This window comes from Oncorhynchus mykiss, chromosome 25 (genome assembly GCF_057628025.1).
Source record: "Oncorhynchus mykiss isolate SJ-2025 chromosome 25, ASM5762802v1, whole genome shotgun sequence".
Taxonomy (NCBI): Eukaryota; Metazoa; Chordata; class Actinopteri; order Salmoniformes; family Salmonidae; genus Oncorhynchus; species Oncorhynchus mykiss.
In genome coordinates this window covers 69,378,164-69,396,529 of record NC_143046.1, presented here as the reverse complement: position 1 = coordinate 69,396,529, position 18,366 = coordinate 69,378,164, and the positions used below count along the sequence as shown (strand labels likewise).

Here is an 18,366-nt window from a genome sequence, read left to right as displayed (position 1 = left end):
CCCACAGTGACTGTACGTACATACCCCTACCAGAAGCCATGGATTACAGGCAACATTCGCACTGAGCTGAAGGGTAGAGCTGCCGCTTTCAAGGAACGGCACTCTAACCCGGAAGCTTATAAGATATCCCGCCATGCTCTCCGACAAACCATCAAAAAGGCAAAGGGTCAATACAGGAGTAAGATCGAATCATACTACACCGGATCTGACGCTAGTGGATGTGGCAGGGTTTGCAAACTACTACAAAGGGAAGCACAGCTGAGAGCTGCCCAGAGACACGAGCCTACCATATGAGCTAAATAGCTTCTATGCTCGCGTCGAGGCAAGTAACACTGAAACATGCATGAGAACATCAGCTGTTCTGGACGACTGTGTGATCACGCTCTTCACAGCCAATGTAAGACCAGGACGTGTACTCCGAGCATGCGCTGACCAACTGGCAAGTGTCTTCACTGACATTTTCAACTTCTCTCTGACAGAGTCTGTAATACCAACATGTTTCAAGCAGACCACCATAGTCCCTGTGCCCATGAACACTAAGGTAACCTGCCTAAATGACTACCGACCCATAGCACTCACATCTGTAGCCATGAAATGCTTTGAAAGGCTGGTCATGACTCATGACTCAAAGGCTGGTCATGACATCAACACCATTATCCCAGAAACCCTAGACCCACTCCAATTTGCATAACGCCCCAACAGATCCACAGATGATGCAGTCTCTATTGCACTCCACACTGCCCTTTCATACCTGGACAAAAGGAACACCTATGTGAGAATGCTATTCATTGACTACAGCTCAGCATTCAACACCATAGTGCCCTTAGAGCTCATCACTAAGGCTATGGACCCTGGGACTAAACACCTCCCTCTGCAACTGGATCCTGGAATTCTTGACGGGCAGTCCCCAGGTGGTAAAGGTAGGTGACAACACATCCGCCAAACTGATCCTCAACACGGGGGCCCTTCAGGGGTGCGTACTCAGTCCCGTCCTGTATTCCCTGTTCACTCATGACCGCACGGCCATGCACAACTCCAAAACCATCATTAAGTTTGCCGATGACACAAGTAGTAGGCCTGATCACCGTCAACAATGAGACAGCCTATAGGGAGGTCGAGATCCTGTGTGGTGCAAGGACAAAAACCTCTCTCTCAATGTGATTAAGACAAAGGAGATGATTGTGGACTACAGGAAAAGGAGGACCTAGCACACCCCCATTCTCATCGACGGGGCTGTAGTGGAGCAGGTTGAGAGCTTCAAGTTCCTTGGTGTCCACATCACCAACAAACGAACATGGTCCAAGCACACCATGACACCATGGTGATCATTTATCACTCCAGTGTTAATCTGCAAAATTGTAATTATTCGCCTACCTCCTCATGCCTTTTGCACACAATGTATATAGACTCTCCTTTTTTCTACTGTATTATTGACTTGTTAATTGTTTACTCCATGTGTAACTCTGTGTTGTCTGTTCACACTGCTATGCTTTATCTTGGCCAGGTCACAGTTGCAAATGAGAACTTGTTCTCAACTAGCCTACCTGGTTAAATAAAGGTGAAAAAAATAAAAAAATAAAAGGAGGGCACGACGAAACCTATTCCCCCTCAGGAGACTGAAAATATTTGAAAAGGGTCCTCAGATCCTCAAAAGGTTTTACAGCTGCACCATCGAGAGCATCCTGACAGGTAGCATCACTGCCTGGTATGGCAGTTGCTTGGCCTCTGACCACAAGGCACTACAGAGGGTAGCGTGTACGGCCCAGTACATCACCGGGGCCAAGCTTCCTGACATCCAGGACCTCTATTCCAGGCGGTGTCAGAGGAAGGCCCTAAAAATTGTCAAAGACTCCAACCACCTTAGTCAGACTGTTCTCTCTGCTACCGCACGGGAAGCGGTACTGGAGCACCAAGCCTAGGTCCAAGAGGCTCCTAAACAGCTTCTACCTCCAAGCCATAAGACTCCTGAACAGCTAATGAAATGCATTGACCACCCCCCCCTACACTGCTGCTACTCTCTTATTATCTATGCATGGTCACTTTACCTACATGTATATATTACATCAATACCGGTGCCCCCAAACATTGACTCTGTACCGGTACCCCCTGTATATAACCCCGCTATTGTTATTTACTGCTGCCCTTTAATTATTCTTATCTCTTAATTGTTTTAGGTATTTTCTTAAAACTGAATTGTTGGTTAAAGGGCTTGTAAGCATTTCACCCGTTGTATTTGGCACGTGACAAATAACATTTGATTTAGTTAGATTAATAAATAATTAAGTTATTTATTAATAGTTATTGATTATTATATTTCTTCTTGAAGGTTAACAGATTCCAGTTGTGTTCATACATGGAGTTGTTTTTTTTTTACCTGTCTACTCATATGATAGTGCTGTGACGTGCATATGACAGCACGATCCAGAAATAAAATTAAGGGGAAAAAAAGGTCTTTACACAAATAGACTCAGGACATCCCCCTCCAAAATAAAGAGCGTAATAAAAGGTCTAACAAACCTATTATTGAAGCACTCACACATCATTTCAACCTCAGTGTGCTTTTGTACATGTGCATCTTGTATGAAGAACACAGCAAAGTCTGCCACAATCAACTTAGTCAAAGGAGACTGGAGAAACATAGTCAAATTAAAACATTTAATACTGTACCTTAGACACATTCCTGCCATATGCAAAGTAGGCAAACAAAAATGTTCCACACAGTGAGAAACCCAAAATGTATTTATTTTATTTCACCTTTATTTAACCAGGTAGACAAGTTGAGAACAAGTTCTCATTTACAATTGCGACCTGGCCAAGATAAAGCTAAGATAAAATATGTGCTATATATAACAAAATATAGATTTAAAAATACATTTTGGTAAGTAATAAATAAAACATTGTTTGACAAAATTGTACATTCTACCCCTAAAATTGTATGTAATTTTAAGTTTGCTCAACCAACACCGAAGTCATGTTCACATGGATGTAACTGATGCATATATAGTTCAGATAGAACACCTCGCACTACTTTCCGATAAGAGCGCTGTTCTATTTTTGCAAAGTTGGGCCCGACAGCTGACACTGATAATGAAGTTGCAGGCAAGGCTACCTCATCACATTACCATGAGTAACCATGACTGACTCATGTCCGCTACACAGAGAAAGAGGACTAGAATTAGAACAGATAGTGTTAGCCTATGATCTGGCCTTGTACTCTTAAAAAGGGGTTTGGCTGACAAATGACCCCTTCATACAGGGGTTCCCATCCAACACAACAGACCGCATTGATAGAGCAACAAACAATAATATACTGAAGATGCTATAGATATCTTAGTAAATTCACCACGATGTACAGTGCATTCGGAAAGTATTCAGACCCCTTACCCTTTTCCACATTTTGTTGTTAGCCTTATTCTAAAATGGATTAATTATATTTTTTCCTCAATCTACACACAACACACCATAATGAAAAAGTGAATAGGTTTAGACATTTTTTCAAATATATAAAAAATAAAAAACAGAAATACCTTATTTACATAAGTATTTAGACCCTTTGCTATGAGACTTGAAATTGAGCTCAGGTGCATCCTGTTCCCATTGATCATCCTTGAGATGTTTCTACAACTTGGAGACCACCTGTGTTAAAATAAATTGATTGGGCATTATTTGGAAAGGCACACACACACCTGTCTATATAAAAGGTCCCACAGTTGACAGTGCAAGTCAGAGCAAAAACCAAGCCATGAGGTGAAAGGAATTGTCCGTAGAGTTCCGAGACATGATTGTGTTGAGGCACAGATCTGGTAAGGTCTACCAAAAAAAATAATTCCATAATTCTTAAATGGAAGACATTTGGAACCACCAAGACTCTTCCTAGAGCTGGCCGCCCGGCCAAACTGGGCAATCGTGGAAGAAGGACCTTGGTCAGGGAGGTGACCAAGAACCCGATGGTCACTCTGACAGAGCTCCATAGTTCTTCTGTGGAAATGGGAGAACCCTCCAGAAGGACAACCATCTCTGCAACAATCCAGAAATAATTAGGCCTTTATGGTAGAGTGGCCAGACGGAAGCCACTCAGTAAAAGGCACAGGACAGCCCACTTGGGAGTTTGCCAAAAGGCACCAAAAATACTCAGACCATGAGAAACAAGAATCTCTGGTCTGATGAAACCAAGATTGAACTCTTTGGCCTGAAAGCCAAGTGTCACGTCTGGAGGAAACCTGGCACCATCCCTACAGTGAAGCATGGTGGTGGCAGCATCATGCTGTGGGGATGTTTTTCAGGGACTGGGACTAGTCAGGATCGAGGGAAAGATGAACGGAGCAAAGTAGAGAGAGACCCTTGATGAAAACCTCCTCAGGACTTTCGACTGGGACAAAGGTTCACCTTCCAACAGAACAATGACCCTAAGCACACAGCCAAGACAATGCAGGAGTGGCTTAAGGACACGCCTCAATGTCCTTGAGTGGCCTAGCCGGAGCCCGGATTTGAACCCAATCGAACATCTCTGGAGACCTGAAAAGAGATGTGCAGCGACGCTCTCCATCCAAACTGACAGAGCTTGAGAGGATCTGCAGAGACGAATGGGAGAAACTCCCCAAATACAGGTGTGCCAAGCTTGTAGCATCATACCGAAGAAGAATCAAGGCTGTAATGGCTGCCAAAAGTACTTCAACAAAGTACTGAGTAAAGGGTCTGAATACTTTTATATACATTTGCAAAAACGTCTAAAAACCTGTTTTTGCTTTGTCATTATGGGGTATTGTGTGTAAATTGACGATGAAAAAAAACTATGTAATCCTTTTTAGAATAAGGCTGAAAAAGTCAAGGGGTCTGAATACTTTCCGAATGCACTGTATAATGCCTAGGAAGGAATGAGATTGTATGGTTATTGGCAAAGAACATTACTTCAAATCAACAAAAATTGACAGAATGGTACCTTAATTTTGTATTGGTTAGTTTGAGAGAGCATTAAGCTTGCTGTGTGAACACCGCTCCATTCCATGAGGGCCGCACTGAACACAGTGTAATCGAATCATCTCACTTCAGATGACCCATGATTGTGATGCTGGATTTCCCTGTTTGTATGCCATATGTTTTTCTATAGCAGCAGAGAAGGTTTGAATAACCCCTGTCATTTTGAGAGTGTGCGAGTTCTGTGGGAGCTATCCGAGGACTGTTCAAGCTTTGTTAGCCCTATGCACTATCTGCCAGACATGCCATGGTCAGTTTACAAAGAGCTGTCAGTTGCAGCGCTGAGAATCAGTAAAAAGTGCACATGCACATCTCAGAGTGTAAGTGCTCGGGATGGTGAAAAATATGATGAAAAGAAAGGCACAGATTTGGGCTTTTTAAGTAATAGCTTCCTAACTCTGCAGAGGTTTTAGACTGCTCTGTCCACTGAGAACACTGTCACCAGCTATAATAATACACGCAACACCAAATCAGTGACCCTCTACGGGGCTCTCAGACACATTCCTCTGACAATAGAAAGCCACAGACAAAAATGAAACCTAAACCACCTTCACACTGTTTTTCCCCTTCACTAGCCTCGCAAACACACAATCAACATTTAGCTACAAATTATAAACAGGGCAATTATCGTGTCCACAAATATTCATTCTATACAAGGAGGCCTTTAATAACATACCCTGCTATTGACAAATGTTCTCACAGGCCCTTTAACTCTACATCCTCCTTCTCCTCATTATTGTAGGACAGTGGTTAAAGCCGTAAAGAAGCTCTCCTTTTCATTTGTCATCTGAATGGTTGCCAGAAACAGCTGTGTACGTCCAGGGTTAGGGTAGTTTGCCCCAGAAGTGTTGATGTAAACTCGGTTCATCTCAGTAAAGAAGTATTTTGAGACATCATGTACATCATTTGGCTGAGTAAATTTACAACTGACCTCCAAAGTAATCAAGCTAAACATGGATACCATCGAGATCTAATTACTCTAGTCCCACTCCTGCTTTTGAAAAACAGACGAAGTGACTATCTTAACTACTCTGACCACCACTATAACAGGCTTCAGTGCTTTTGGCCGCAGGCTTTGCAGCCACAACCCAACAACAACACTGATCAAAACGCACACACATACAGTAGATTTCAAAAAGATGCTCTGTAAACTTTAAAAAGCACATTGTATGTCAGAACACTATTCTCCAAATTCTATTTCACAAAAATGTTCTTGGGTTGTTCCCCCCACCCCCCACAGGCCAGCAACAATGACAAAGAGAAAAGCGCTGCTGCCGTGCATTCTGGGATTTAGACAATATTTACACACCCCAACTCTCTTAGAGTGATGATGCACCAGTTTATATACAATTCCATAGGGCATCCTACAGCTATGTCCAGTCTTTTCCAGTGGATCAGTATTCCCACTCATCTGTCTTCATGTCCAGAAAGCTGAGGATGTTCTGGGCAAACTTGACTGCTTGCTTGCGGGCCACCTTGGTCATCTCATCGCCCTGTGGGTCAACTGCGTCCAGAGCCAGCAGCTGTTTGGTCAGAAGCTCCTCCAGCAGCCTGTAGCTCTTGTCGGCCTGCTTGCCATTGAAGCAGAGTACCTGGGCCTGGAGGTCTGACAGGCTGCCCAGGACTATCCACACAGCCCGGTGTTGTGAGGGCTCGTTGGGGCTGGGCTGGCGGCAGATCAGGGCCTCACGTAGGTCCAGGAAGGTGATGACAGCCTGGACCTCCAGCACGGCACGCCGCCGGGCTTCACGGATACAGGGGTTACGGGCTGTGTCTACCTGGTCCAGATGTGTGAGGAGACTCTGGAGCTCAGGCTTGGGCCTGAAGAGGTCACCCACCCCACAGTGTCGAAGGACCTCCCCCTGCAGCTGGCCCACCCGACCACGCACCGCCTCAATCTGACGGATAGAGTCATTTTGCCCCAAGTCATACCTGAGGAAAGATATATACAACACAATCACATTTTTGAGCCAAGTTGTATCTGAAAGCATGTAAACACACGCATACTGTATTTCCCTTCTGTATTATTACTCCAGAGCATTTGTAATTCTAGTAAAGCTGAGTACCTGCGCGTATCGTCTCCCTCTCCCTCCAGGTCCAGGTGTTTGAGCAGGCTGTTGATCTCCTCCACCACCTGTTTCCGGTAGTTTCTGACCGCTGCGTTCCCCGACACGTCCAGGGCATCCAGCTCCACTAGGAGCTCAGTGAGCACGCGGGAGAGGTGGGCACAGCTATCCCTCCCACTCAGCCCCATCAGCAGTGCCACCAGCTGGCTGCGTGCCCCACTCACCTGCACCATCACCTGGTTGATCCTCTGCACGGCCACATGTGTGTCTTCCGAAAGGGGAAGGGTCTGCTGGCGCGTGCGACCCTCGATCACGTCCTGCACGGCACACAGTCGTGTCAGGGCCCGGTAGCGAGCCTTGCGGAGGGGCACCCGCCCTCCTGTCTTCACCTGGGTGAGCCTCAGTATCAGCTCCTGCACGGCATCCACCAGCTCATCACTGATCTCTGCTGTGCCCCCAGCCTGCTGAGGCTCCACCACACCCTGCTCCACCAGCCTCTGGGCCTCCCTGCTCAGCTCCTCGATGGCCAGGCGGGACGGGTGGGTGGCGTTCTCCTCCAGGTAGCGCAACAGCCCCTCTACTTCTTGGGCTGCTCTCTTGCGTGCCCCCTGTAGGTCTGCCCTGCCCTCCGTGTCCACCTGGTCCACTTCCAGGAGCAGCTGGGTCAGCTCGCGCTCCAGCCGCCGGTACTCCCGCTCGTTCTTTAGCCCGCTGAAGGTGCACACTTGAGGGCCCAGAGACTGAACCTCCCCCTGGACCTCATAGAGCCTATTCATGGCTGGGTGCTGCTGCTGGCTGCCATTGTCCATCCTCTTCCCACCATCAAAGGGCTTCCCAAACAAGCTGTAAATAAGGCACAGCACTAATACATTAACAAAAGTTCAAAGCTAAAAACACATTGATCTACAGTCTGATTGGTTCAAACACATTAAGGAAATAAATTACACAAATGAACTGTTAATTGAAATGCATTCCAGGTGACCACCTCATGAAACTGGTTGAGAGAATGCCAAGAGTGTACAAAGCTGTCATCAAGGCAAAGGGTGGCTGCTTTGAAGAATCTCAAATATATTTGTACTTTTTTGGTTACTACATGATTCCATATGTGTTACTTCATAGGTTTTGATGTCTTCACTATTATTCTGCAAGGTGGAAAATAGCAAAAATAAAGAAAAACCCTTGAATGAGTAGGTGTCCAAACTTGACTGGTACTGTGTGTGTATAATATATATATATATATATATATATATATATATATATTTAAATTGTTCATCCTTAAAATAGGAAAATATTAAGAAGAAAAACAAAGCTCCAGTATGGAGGCTTGTCAATTCCATATGTTAGGCCAGGTGTCCTTATTTCCATTATGTAAATGTTGACCTAAGGCAGTGGCGGTCGGTGCATTTTAAGATGAGGACAATATATTTTTTATGAGCATGACTGTCATTCATATTGCATTCACCCAGCGCAATGTAACACGGCTAGGTTTAGGCTACTACATGATACTCGAATTGTCCCTACACCCATCATGAGGTTGCTACAACCTAGCCTATGATTGAAAGTTTACAACATGGGTACATATGTTGAGAGAAATGTGACAGACATTGACACATTCAATACCGCTTTGCACACTCTTGCCTGCATCTAGCTGATCTAGGGTGTAATCATTAGTCCAACAGTTGCAAACGAGAGTTTCTATTGGACAAATTCTGGTATGTTTATCCTCGTTTTGTTTGTTTCCATTTAAGAAACGTTTTAACAGAATCAGCGGAACGAAGACACCCCTGATCACACAGAAACACAGTTCACTTTCATAGCAGCCACATACAAACAGCATGATCCCTTTGATCGTTGTATAATTCCTTCACGCATCTACATGCTAGCCTCCTCTCACCTTTTTCCTTCACTTGTGGAGTTCAGTGCACAACACATCAGCTGTCTGTGACCAGGCCAAACCTTCATATCATAACTGCTACACCGTTGTCACCATATTAGCTAACGTCAACACAACTACCAGAACTAACGTGTTAGTAAACCCACTACAATCATGTAGTAGTGTACAGTCAGCAAGCAGTTTCAAATCAAACCGAATACAACAAGTGTTGACCTTACCGTGAAATGCTTACATACAAGCCCTTAACTCTTGAACTGCACTGTTGGTTAAGAAAACATTTACCAAATAAACTAAAAGTAAAAAATAAAATAATTATAAAAAGTAACAAATGTAAATGTCAATTTAAAATAGTCCGGTGGCCATTTGATTAATTGTTCAGCAGTCTTATGGCTTGGGGGTAGAAGCTGTTAAGGAGCTTGTCGTGCGGTAGCAGAGAAAACAGCATGACTTGGGTGACTGGAGTCTCTGACAATTTTATGGGCTTTCCTCTGACACCGCCTATTATATAGGTCCTGGATGGCAGGAAGATTGGCCCCAGTGATGTACTGGGTGGTACGCACTACCCTCTGTAGCGCCTTACAGTCAGATTCCGAGCAGTTGCCATACCAGGCCAACCGGTCAGGATGCTCTCGACGGTGCAGCTGTAGAACATTTTGAGGATCTGGGGACCCATGCCATATCTCCTGAGGGGGAAAAGGTTTTGTCGTGCCCTCTTCAAAACTGTCTTGGTGTGTTTGGACCATGATAATTCGTTGGTGATGTGGACACCAAGGAACTTGAAAAACTCTCGACCCACTCCTCTACAGCCCCATCAAATGTTAATGGGGGCCTGTTCGGCCCGCCTTTTCCTGTAGTCCACGATCAGCTCCTTTGTCTTGCTCACATTGAGGGAGATGTTGATGTCACTGGTACTTCCTGCTTTAGTTTTTGTAGGTAAGCAGGAATCAGGAGTTTAGAATTATGGCCAGATTTGCCAAATGGAGGGCGGGGGAGAGCTTTGTATGCATCTCTGTGTGTGGAGTAAAGGTGGTCTGGAGTCCCCCCCCCCCCCCTCTGGTTGCACGTGACATGCTGGTAAAATTTTTGTAAAACTGATTTATGTTTGCCTGCATTAAAGTCCCCAACCACTAGGAGCGTCGCTTCTGGATGAACATTTTCTTGTTTGCTTATGGCCTTAAACAACTTTTTGAGTGCGGTCTTAGTGCCTGCATCGGTTTGGGGTGGTAAATAGACGGCTACGAATAATAAGGATGAGAACTCTCTTGGTAGATGGTGTGGTCTACAGCTTATGATAAGGTACTCTACCTCAGGCGAGCAATACCTTGAGACTTCTTTAATATTAGACATTGCACACCAGCTGTTATTGACAAATAGACACACACCCCCACCCCTCGTCTTACCAGACGTAGCTTCTTCTCTGTTCTGCCAGTGCATGGAAAATCCCGGCAGCTCTATATTATCCGTGTCGTCGTTCAGCCACGACTCGGTGAACATATGATATTACATTTCATAATGTCCCGTTGGTAGGATAATTGTAAGTCACCAATTTTATTTTCCAATAATTGCATGTTAGCCAGTAGAACGGATGGCAGTGGGAGTTCTCGCTCGCCTACAGAGTCTCAGAAGGCAGCCTGACCTGCACCCCCTTTTTCTCAGTCTTTTCTTCACGCAAATGACAGGGATTTGGTCCTGTTCCCGGGAAAGCAGTATATCCATCTCGTTAAAGGAAAAAGCTTCTTCCAGTTCATGGTGAGTAATCACTGTTCTGATGTCCTGAAGTGATTTTCGGTCATAAGAGACGGTAGCAGCAACATTATGTACAAAATAAGTTAAACAACACAAAAAAAACTAACAAAAGAGCACAGTTGGTTAGCATGGCGCATGTAAAACGTCAGCCATCCTTTTCGGCATCATCTTTTATCAATAAAACCAAAAGCTTACCTTGACTTGGAAGAGTACCAGTGTTGGATAGCCATAACTAGCTAGCTAACATAGCATCCCTCTCTGGTTGAGTAGGCTAAACTAGCAAGCTGCATTCGCTAGCTAGGTGAAAAAAATACAACTAAATATCTCTCTTGCTTCTCCTTCATTTTTTAAAGAAATTAACTTGTTCAAAACTGTTCAACTATCCACTGCAGTGCTAGCTAGCAATAGTTTATGCTTTCAGTAGCAGATTCATTCTCAGGTCATTTGATTAGGTGGACAACATTTGAATATTGTATTATAGTTTTATCTATAAAAGGATAACTTTAATATTTCACTATTTTGTAAAACTATTTATTATATTTTACAAAATAAAAACAAACTTGAACAAGCAGCCTTTGTCCACTTATTTCCTCCAATGAGCTACTGGAAGTGTACAATCCTAATTTGTTAGTGACCGCTTAACCAACAAGAACCATGCAGGCATGTCCTAAAAACAGGCAATAAATTAATTCAACTTTCAATGATAACACGAGCATGACAATCATTCAACTCATTACTGAACATAGGCTATAGATCTAGGCTCAGTGCCGGCTACTATTTCAGTTGTCCAAGACTGTCTAATGAACACCACTGAACTAAGTCTAATTACTGCAACGACAACAAAGCTGTCTTAACACCCCAGGTTAGAAATAACCCTAATCGAGTTAAATTCTTCAGAGAAAGTCTGACCTGACAAAAAAAAAGGCACCACACAGAATTAATTCCCTCACTCAAAGATGACTGTTGGCATAATTGTATCAAATAGTCAACGTCACTACTTACAAAAACTTCAGAGGGAATGAATAATATCAAGCTGGCTCCGGTAAGAGAACACACCAGTAGCCTAAATTCTGTGCCATCGGCATCCAGGCTCCAGACATAGCAGATTGGGAGGCTCTCAAAATATTTACTGCTGCTGTTCCACAGTGATGTGTCTGTGATGTCACAATATACAGGGCATTCTTCTCATTCTTAAAGATGAAGTTTGTAAACTCACTCGGTCTATCTACTCCGATTTCAGAATAACTGATTAAATTTACAAACGAGCAACATCCGTTGAATATGACCGGGGTCAGTAAACGTCAGCAATTATTTTTTATTTAATGGTTGCCAGTAGCACAGTTACAGTCACCAACGCTCTAGACATAAAAACCGCCTAACCAGCCCTGCTGGGGCGAGTAACATGGTCAGAGTGAGGCGTTCTCATTTGTGTCTGAAAGTAGCTAGCCAGTTAGCTTGGGTGCTTGACTGCAGTTGTGAGGTCAGAACGCTCGGATCAACCCTACTCTCCAGCCAGAGTCCAATGTGTGCTCTGAACGGTCCGAGAACAAAACACTCAGAATTTACAAATGGACAATCTGAACTCTGGCACTCCAGTGAATATATGAATGCACCCAGTGCATAACTGTATGTTGGGGATTTTCCAAAGGGGATTATGGTGAGAAAGAGTCTGGATTGAGTAGTCATTATGGGGTTACTAGGGTCCATTTAAACCATATTCAGACAGAAATGTTTTAATTCAGACTATTGGTAACATTGCAATACCATTCAGAAAATAAACCCAAATTAGAAGCCTAAAATACTGTCGGTGTGACAGTTTATAGCAGGTGTGGGCAAATGTTTTAAACATTTTTTTAAATCAATTTGCAGGGGCCTCCTGCGTCACTACAGACCCGGGTTCGATCCCAGGCTGTGTCACAGCTGGCCGTGACTGGGAGACCCATGAGGCGGCGCACAATTGGCCCAGCATCATCCGGGTTAGGAGAGGGTTTGGCAGGCAGAGATTTCCTTGTCCCATCGCGCTCTAGCGACTCCTGTGGTGGGCCGGGCACAATATATGCTGACACAGTGGTCAGGTGTACGGTGTTTCCTCCGACACATTGGTGTGGCTGGCTTCCGGGTTAAGTGGGCATTGTGTCAAGAAGCAGTGCAGCTTGGCTGGGTCGTGTTTCGGGTGACGCAAGGCTCTCGAACTCCGCCTCTCCCGAGTCCATACTGGAGTTGCAGCGATGGGACAAGACTGTAACTACCAATTGGATACTACAAAATTGAGGAGAAAAAAGGTGTGTAAAAGCATTTGAAGTGCCTGGCGGGCCATACTTTGCACCCCCCTTGGTCTTTAGTGTTGCCTCAGGGGAGCCATTGGAAAAGGTTGAGACAATTTAGGCCTAGGGTCTATAGTATTACCCTATTCACACACATTTGTCAGAAAGGACAACAAGCAGCCTATAACTGAGGGTTAACAGAAAAATTAAAGACAACAGGCCTCATGGGAGAATCAGACACTTAGCCACTAGGTTACTTGTCTTTTGAATTAAAGGCCAATTGCAGTCAAAATTCAGTTTTTCATGTGTTTTATGTCATATTGTACAACAGGTAATGAAACTAACACTGTAAAAGTGTGAAACTATTTGATCAGTGTTATTTCCTGATGTGTTTTATGTCATATTGTACAACAGGTAATGAAACTAACACTGTAAAAGTGTGAAACTATTTGATCAGTGTTATTTCCTGATTGTTTTTCAACCAGCAACTATCTACACAGGACCTTCGAATCAGCCTGTTTGCATGGATGGGAATCTCAGCTTTTCTGGTGACAGGCAATTTTTGTACATTTTAAAAATTGAAAAATATAACAGTAAGATACTTAATTGTTAACCAGAAAGGGAGATGTGACATTGTGATATGACATTGATATAAAAACAGTTGCATTGGGCAATAACAAAGAGGTTTCCAAACCTCTCTGCCATAACCGCTAGTTTTTATTTTTCCCCATCCCCACTCAGACCACTCCAAGTCAGTCCAAGATAAAATTCTTGATTGAGAAACAGTTTTGCTCAAAAGCTCATTATAATGGACATCCATTATAATGAGGAACTTAATTGTTACCCAGAAATAGCTGCATTGGGCCTTTAATATGAGACACAATAGTTAGAAAGACCATCTTAGACAATACTGTGTTGCTATTGTACTTCTAAAAGAATGGTGACGACCATGGGCTGAATCCACTCAATTGACAAGTAGACTTTCATAACAAAATCCTATTGACAGGAGTGCATGTTTACACAACCACCAAAAACATTGTTTATGCTTGGAACGTTGAATAAAACTGCCTACATTTAATTTTGTTGTCAGTTTAAGATGAGCAAAGGAGCCTAAATAAAACTAAAATGGAGGGTCAAGCCTCCCAGATGTGTAGGGAGTAGACAGATATGGCATCCTGGTTTTAGAAAGGGCTCCAATCCAGGATGCTACCAGCGAATGCCCCTTTTCTGGACACAATGGGGCAAGGCTACCTGTGAGGCCAATAGCTTACAAATAAAAAATTGCCTGACAGAGAACGCGATCCGAAAGAACACATCAAAATGGATGTCTCCTTAGGGCCACCAACTTGACTTATATGTTTACGAAGTGTATTTATCTATTGATACCTGTAGTCTAGAATTGATTAACATAGTGTATGGTGATGCTCCTTGTCTGAGAGACCCCATTCTCCAAAAAACGTTCTAGAACAGTCCCTCTTCAAACGCGTAGCAACCCACTGAGCAAATAAATACTGTTCATACATAATAGTTCTACATACCTACAAAAGGGCTTTATTAAGCATTGTCATTGTAAACAGACACTCTAATCATTTAGGCTTGCAGTGCTGCCACTATCTCTCAAACAAAACGCATTTTCGATCTGCCAGTTGCTAGGTTCCTGTTTCAATGTAACAAACGCCAGCAATGTCTCACTACCTTCCCAGCTGCGCATGAAATGTCTCACCTTTTCAAAGCGCCAAAGACTTTTGCGCACATTTCTAAAGATGTCCGTTTCCATCAGCTAACCAACTATGATCGTACGCGCTGTAGTGTGTAATCCAAATTAATATTGTTTGTCTTTATGTAGCTATGCCGGCTATTTCGTTTTCAATGGCTGATTCACCTCGGTACAGTACTGTCGTACAGCATTAAGCACTGCGTGCTTTGTCGCCCCTCCCAAGCACCAATTCAGAGCATTTGTTCACGCGCGTCATAAACTAGGCTTCAGTGAACTGTAAAACGGGATCGTGGCCATATTTTAGCAGTTTGATAGTCTGCTATTGTCAACATGATACGTTGTAACTTGTAATCACTATTAAACCCAATTAAAAATACATTCTATTTACATTGAACTACAAAAGAAGATCTCTAATTGGCACCTGGCAGCAAGTTGAGACCAACTGGTGCTGCTATACCACTATGACAAAGATTCAATTTTCACAACTGTATCATGCATTGCCAACTTCCATATCCATGAAGAGTATTTGGGAGATAAGCCTGCCTATACACAAAATTGATTAGTTCAGGGGCTTAAACTCATGAGAATATAACATTACATAATATTCAGACAGAAGTGTATAGCCCTAGAACAGACAAAAAGTATTTAGTGATGGTCAGCCATGACATGTACAATCTGGAAATTTGGCCATGATTCATAACCAACAACTGGCAACGGTGTTCATGGGGACTGTGGAGGATGGTTGGCCACTGAATAAACCAATAACCTGGGTCCCCTACTTATGCAGGGGTCGCTTTAGAGTTTAGAAATTGGCATTTTCAAAATGCAAACCATCAAAATATTTGCATTTTAAACACTTTCACTTGCGTTTCATATTGAAAGTCCGCTGTTTTGCTTCCAGAGTAATCAGGCGCATGCAACTATAGTATTCCTTCACAGAAAATACATTAGAAAAGGTTGGTGACTACTGCACTAAGTCAAGCTCACTGAGTCAAAATGCAAGCCGATATCTACTGCTAAGATTTTTTTTAACATGACAAAAAAAAAACGTAAGCCTATGCAACATTAACCTATTAAAAACAGTACTGTACCAATGTGGTCCATGCAGTAGACTATAGGCCCAATACATTATTGACACCTATTGGCTTTGCATGAATTGCCCTGCCATTTTTTATATTCAATTTCGAAATTTGAGATTGGCTCTATGATTTCACCGGTAATAGATCAGTTGTTGTATTACTTGTGAGTACATTTAAGTAATTTGCTTTTTATTTTACTGGGCTGATGGTGCTTGCATCTGATGGTCAGTCTCAGCGGAGGGCAGCAGACTCAGGGTTCGCCTCTAAATGTCCCTCCACTAAATGTCCCTCCTCGCCTCGTGCAGAAATTCATGTTCTCACAAGTGTGAACAGAGAAAGTGAAATATTCCTAGATATATATTAAATAAATAAAAAATAAGACTCAAGCCGCTAATAATAACAGTGCAAGCCTTTAGATACTTTCCTACTCATTCATTATAGCTGCAGTGCGGGTTGTAGCGCAAGTGGAAGTAAGATAATGCTAATTGTATGGCTTTAAAAAAAATAAAGGTAATTTCATATTTAGCCAATATTTGTAACATGTTGAGCCTGAATAGGCCCCGGGTGTCTTCTTCATTGGCTGCCTACTGAATGTGAGATGGTGTGACCCTGGCCAATGGTCATATTTGTAAACACTATGACCAGTGGTACAGTGGAGGGTAAATGCACCACGGTCAGCTTAAGCCACCTATTTTTCTGTAACTACGTCACTAACTGTGACCTTATAGCTAGCCCCTATCTCAAAGGATCATCTACAGGCCTATTAGACCTCAATCTGAGGAACCTGGGGGGAGGATCTTTCCCCCCCTTAGAACAGTTCATAATCATGGGTCGTGTTCAGTAGTACAACACAGCCAACTATATTTTCTTATTGGACAAGTTCATGTAGTTGTGAGCAAGAAGTCGCAGCGCTTTCATATTGCCGAGTCTACATTTAAAAGTCACAGGGCCCCATTCGAATTCCTTTAAAAAAGTGCACTTTCCTTCCTCAGTAATCACTGATGCCAAGATTGGACACTGGTAAACGCAAGGGCTCCACCAGATGGCTTTCACTTGCCCAGTCATTTCGAAATTCGAATCAGTAAATGAAGAGGAAAGGAAATACTACTTTTTGTAGAGTTCCAACGGGGCCCCAGTTGTTGGAGGACAATGAAGCCTCTTTGGGCCAGGGACACTGCTGGTTAACAAGGGACTCCCAGTCACTGGTCCCATGACTGACACCATAATGTCAGCCGAAGTGCAATAAATCCACATATATTAATGAAATCATCAATGTGGCGTCAACATGTTTTTGTATTTTATGTACAAGCTAAATGTAGGCTAGCTAGCTAACGTCGTAGAAATCCAAACGGTGCTAGGTAAATAAATACATTTGATAATAAATACACATAATAAACTGTACGGAATGTGATAAGCTTACATGCCCGTATTCTTACCTGCATAACCAACGTACAGCCATAGTAGTGAAGAGATGGATACAATACTAAACATTACAACGCACAACCACAAACTGAGGTGTAGATAGCTACTAGCTGGCTAGCAAGACATTTTCACAGGGGGTTGGAATGGGAAGAACGTCCCGGGCGTGACAGGCTGGCCAGGCGGGATCGTAATGACCACATTTTTGAATATGAACAGGCTTGTTAGGCGTTTAATTCGTTTAATTCGATACACATGCGGACAATGCAAACAGCTAATATTACACTAGTGCTGCCGCAGACAAAGGGTTCTGTTACAGAATTTGACAAAGTAATCAGAGAGCAGTGTTTAATCGGTGTTATACGTTGTTCGTCCAACCTAATTCCAATGCAGGAAGTACATGGACCGTCCTAAGTCACGTGGTATCTTTGCAAGTTGGCCACACCTATAGCTCAGTAGTCACGCACACGAACTAACACTAACTTCGAGTCGGACAGTCGGAGCTCCAGACAGATCCCCGAGTTTCCGCTTTGAATTTTGACTTGGATGACCATTCAAAACGAGTTTTCCCAGTCGGAGCTCGTTTTTTCCCTCTTTTTCTCAGTTGTATTGAATGCACTGAAGTCAGAGATTTCCGAGTTCCCAGTTATTTTGAACGCGGTCTAACGCCACCTATGAAACAAGGGATGATGATGTTTTTTGGGGTTTTGGTGAAAAATGTGTAAAGGTGATTGCAATGTTACATGATGGTATAAATAGATTTAAAGTGAAGAGAGGCATTTGTGTCGCAGCTCACTATTAATGTTCATGAATTCCTTATAAAGGCTAGTCCGAACATCCAACCTTTAAATGTCTATTCCTCAAGAACACAGCAAAGATTCCAGCAGTATTAAACATTATTATTATAAAAATTGTAAAAAAGCTTCTGGTTTACATTTAAATATGACACGTTTTAATGAATGGCTATTCATGATCACCCTCTGATTACTGTTCATAACGTACCAGTTAAGTAACGTATTTATGTATTGTAATAACAATATTAAGTTTATGGGAAAGTATTTAAAGTTCACGGGAAAACCTAATATACAGAATCATTTATTACTATTCTCAATAGTTGGCTACAAAGGGATTTATACATTTTTTGACATATTTGACTTACTATACTCTATCAAGACAAACATATTTATCCTATTTCTTAGCTATCCCT

The 18,366-nt window shown here is 43.0% G+C and overlaps 1 protein-coding gene across 2 annotated transcripts; it reads right to left on the bottom strand.

The window, feature by feature from the left end:
* Positions 1 to 2,641: 2,641 nt before the first annotated feature.
* On the bottom strand, positions 2,642 to 17,847 carry LOC110505643 (BAG family molecular chaperone regulator 5-like). 2 transcript variants are annotated; one of them, XM_021585003.3, is made up of 3 exons: positions 17,177 to 17,847; positions 7,041 to 7,883; positions 2,642 to 6,906 (listed from the first exon to the last, which is right to left on the bottom strand). In XM_021585003.3, the coding sequence occupies exons 1-3, from the start codon at positions 17,197 to 17,199 to the stop codon at positions 6,369 to 6,371; spliced, it is 1,404 nt and encodes a 467-aa protein (XP_021440678.1). In that variant the 5' UTR covers positions 17,200 to 17,847; the 3' UTR covers positions 2,642 to 6,368. The 2 variants fall into 2 exon arrangements, with proteins under 2 accessions (XP_021440678.1, XP_021440677.1); XM_021585002.3 differs by lacking the exon at positions 17,177 to 17,847 and adding an exon at positions 14,668 to 14,889.
* Positions 17,848 to 18,366: the final 519 nt, after the last annotated feature.

Bases quoted from the DNA above. Each gene is read 5' to 3' on its own strand.
- LOC110505643 (XM_021585002.3), bottom strand. From the start codon at position 14,699: ATGTGCGCAAAAGTCTTTGGCGCTTTGAAAAG. The intron at 7,884-14,667 runs GTGAGACATTTC...CCTTATTTACAG, and splicing joins GTCTTTGGCGCTTTGAAAAG to CTTGTTTGGGAAGCCCTTTG. The intron at 6,907-7,040 runs GTACTCAGCTTT...ATCTTTCCTCAG, and splicing joins GAGGGAGACGATACGCGCAG to GTATGACTTGGGGCAAAATG.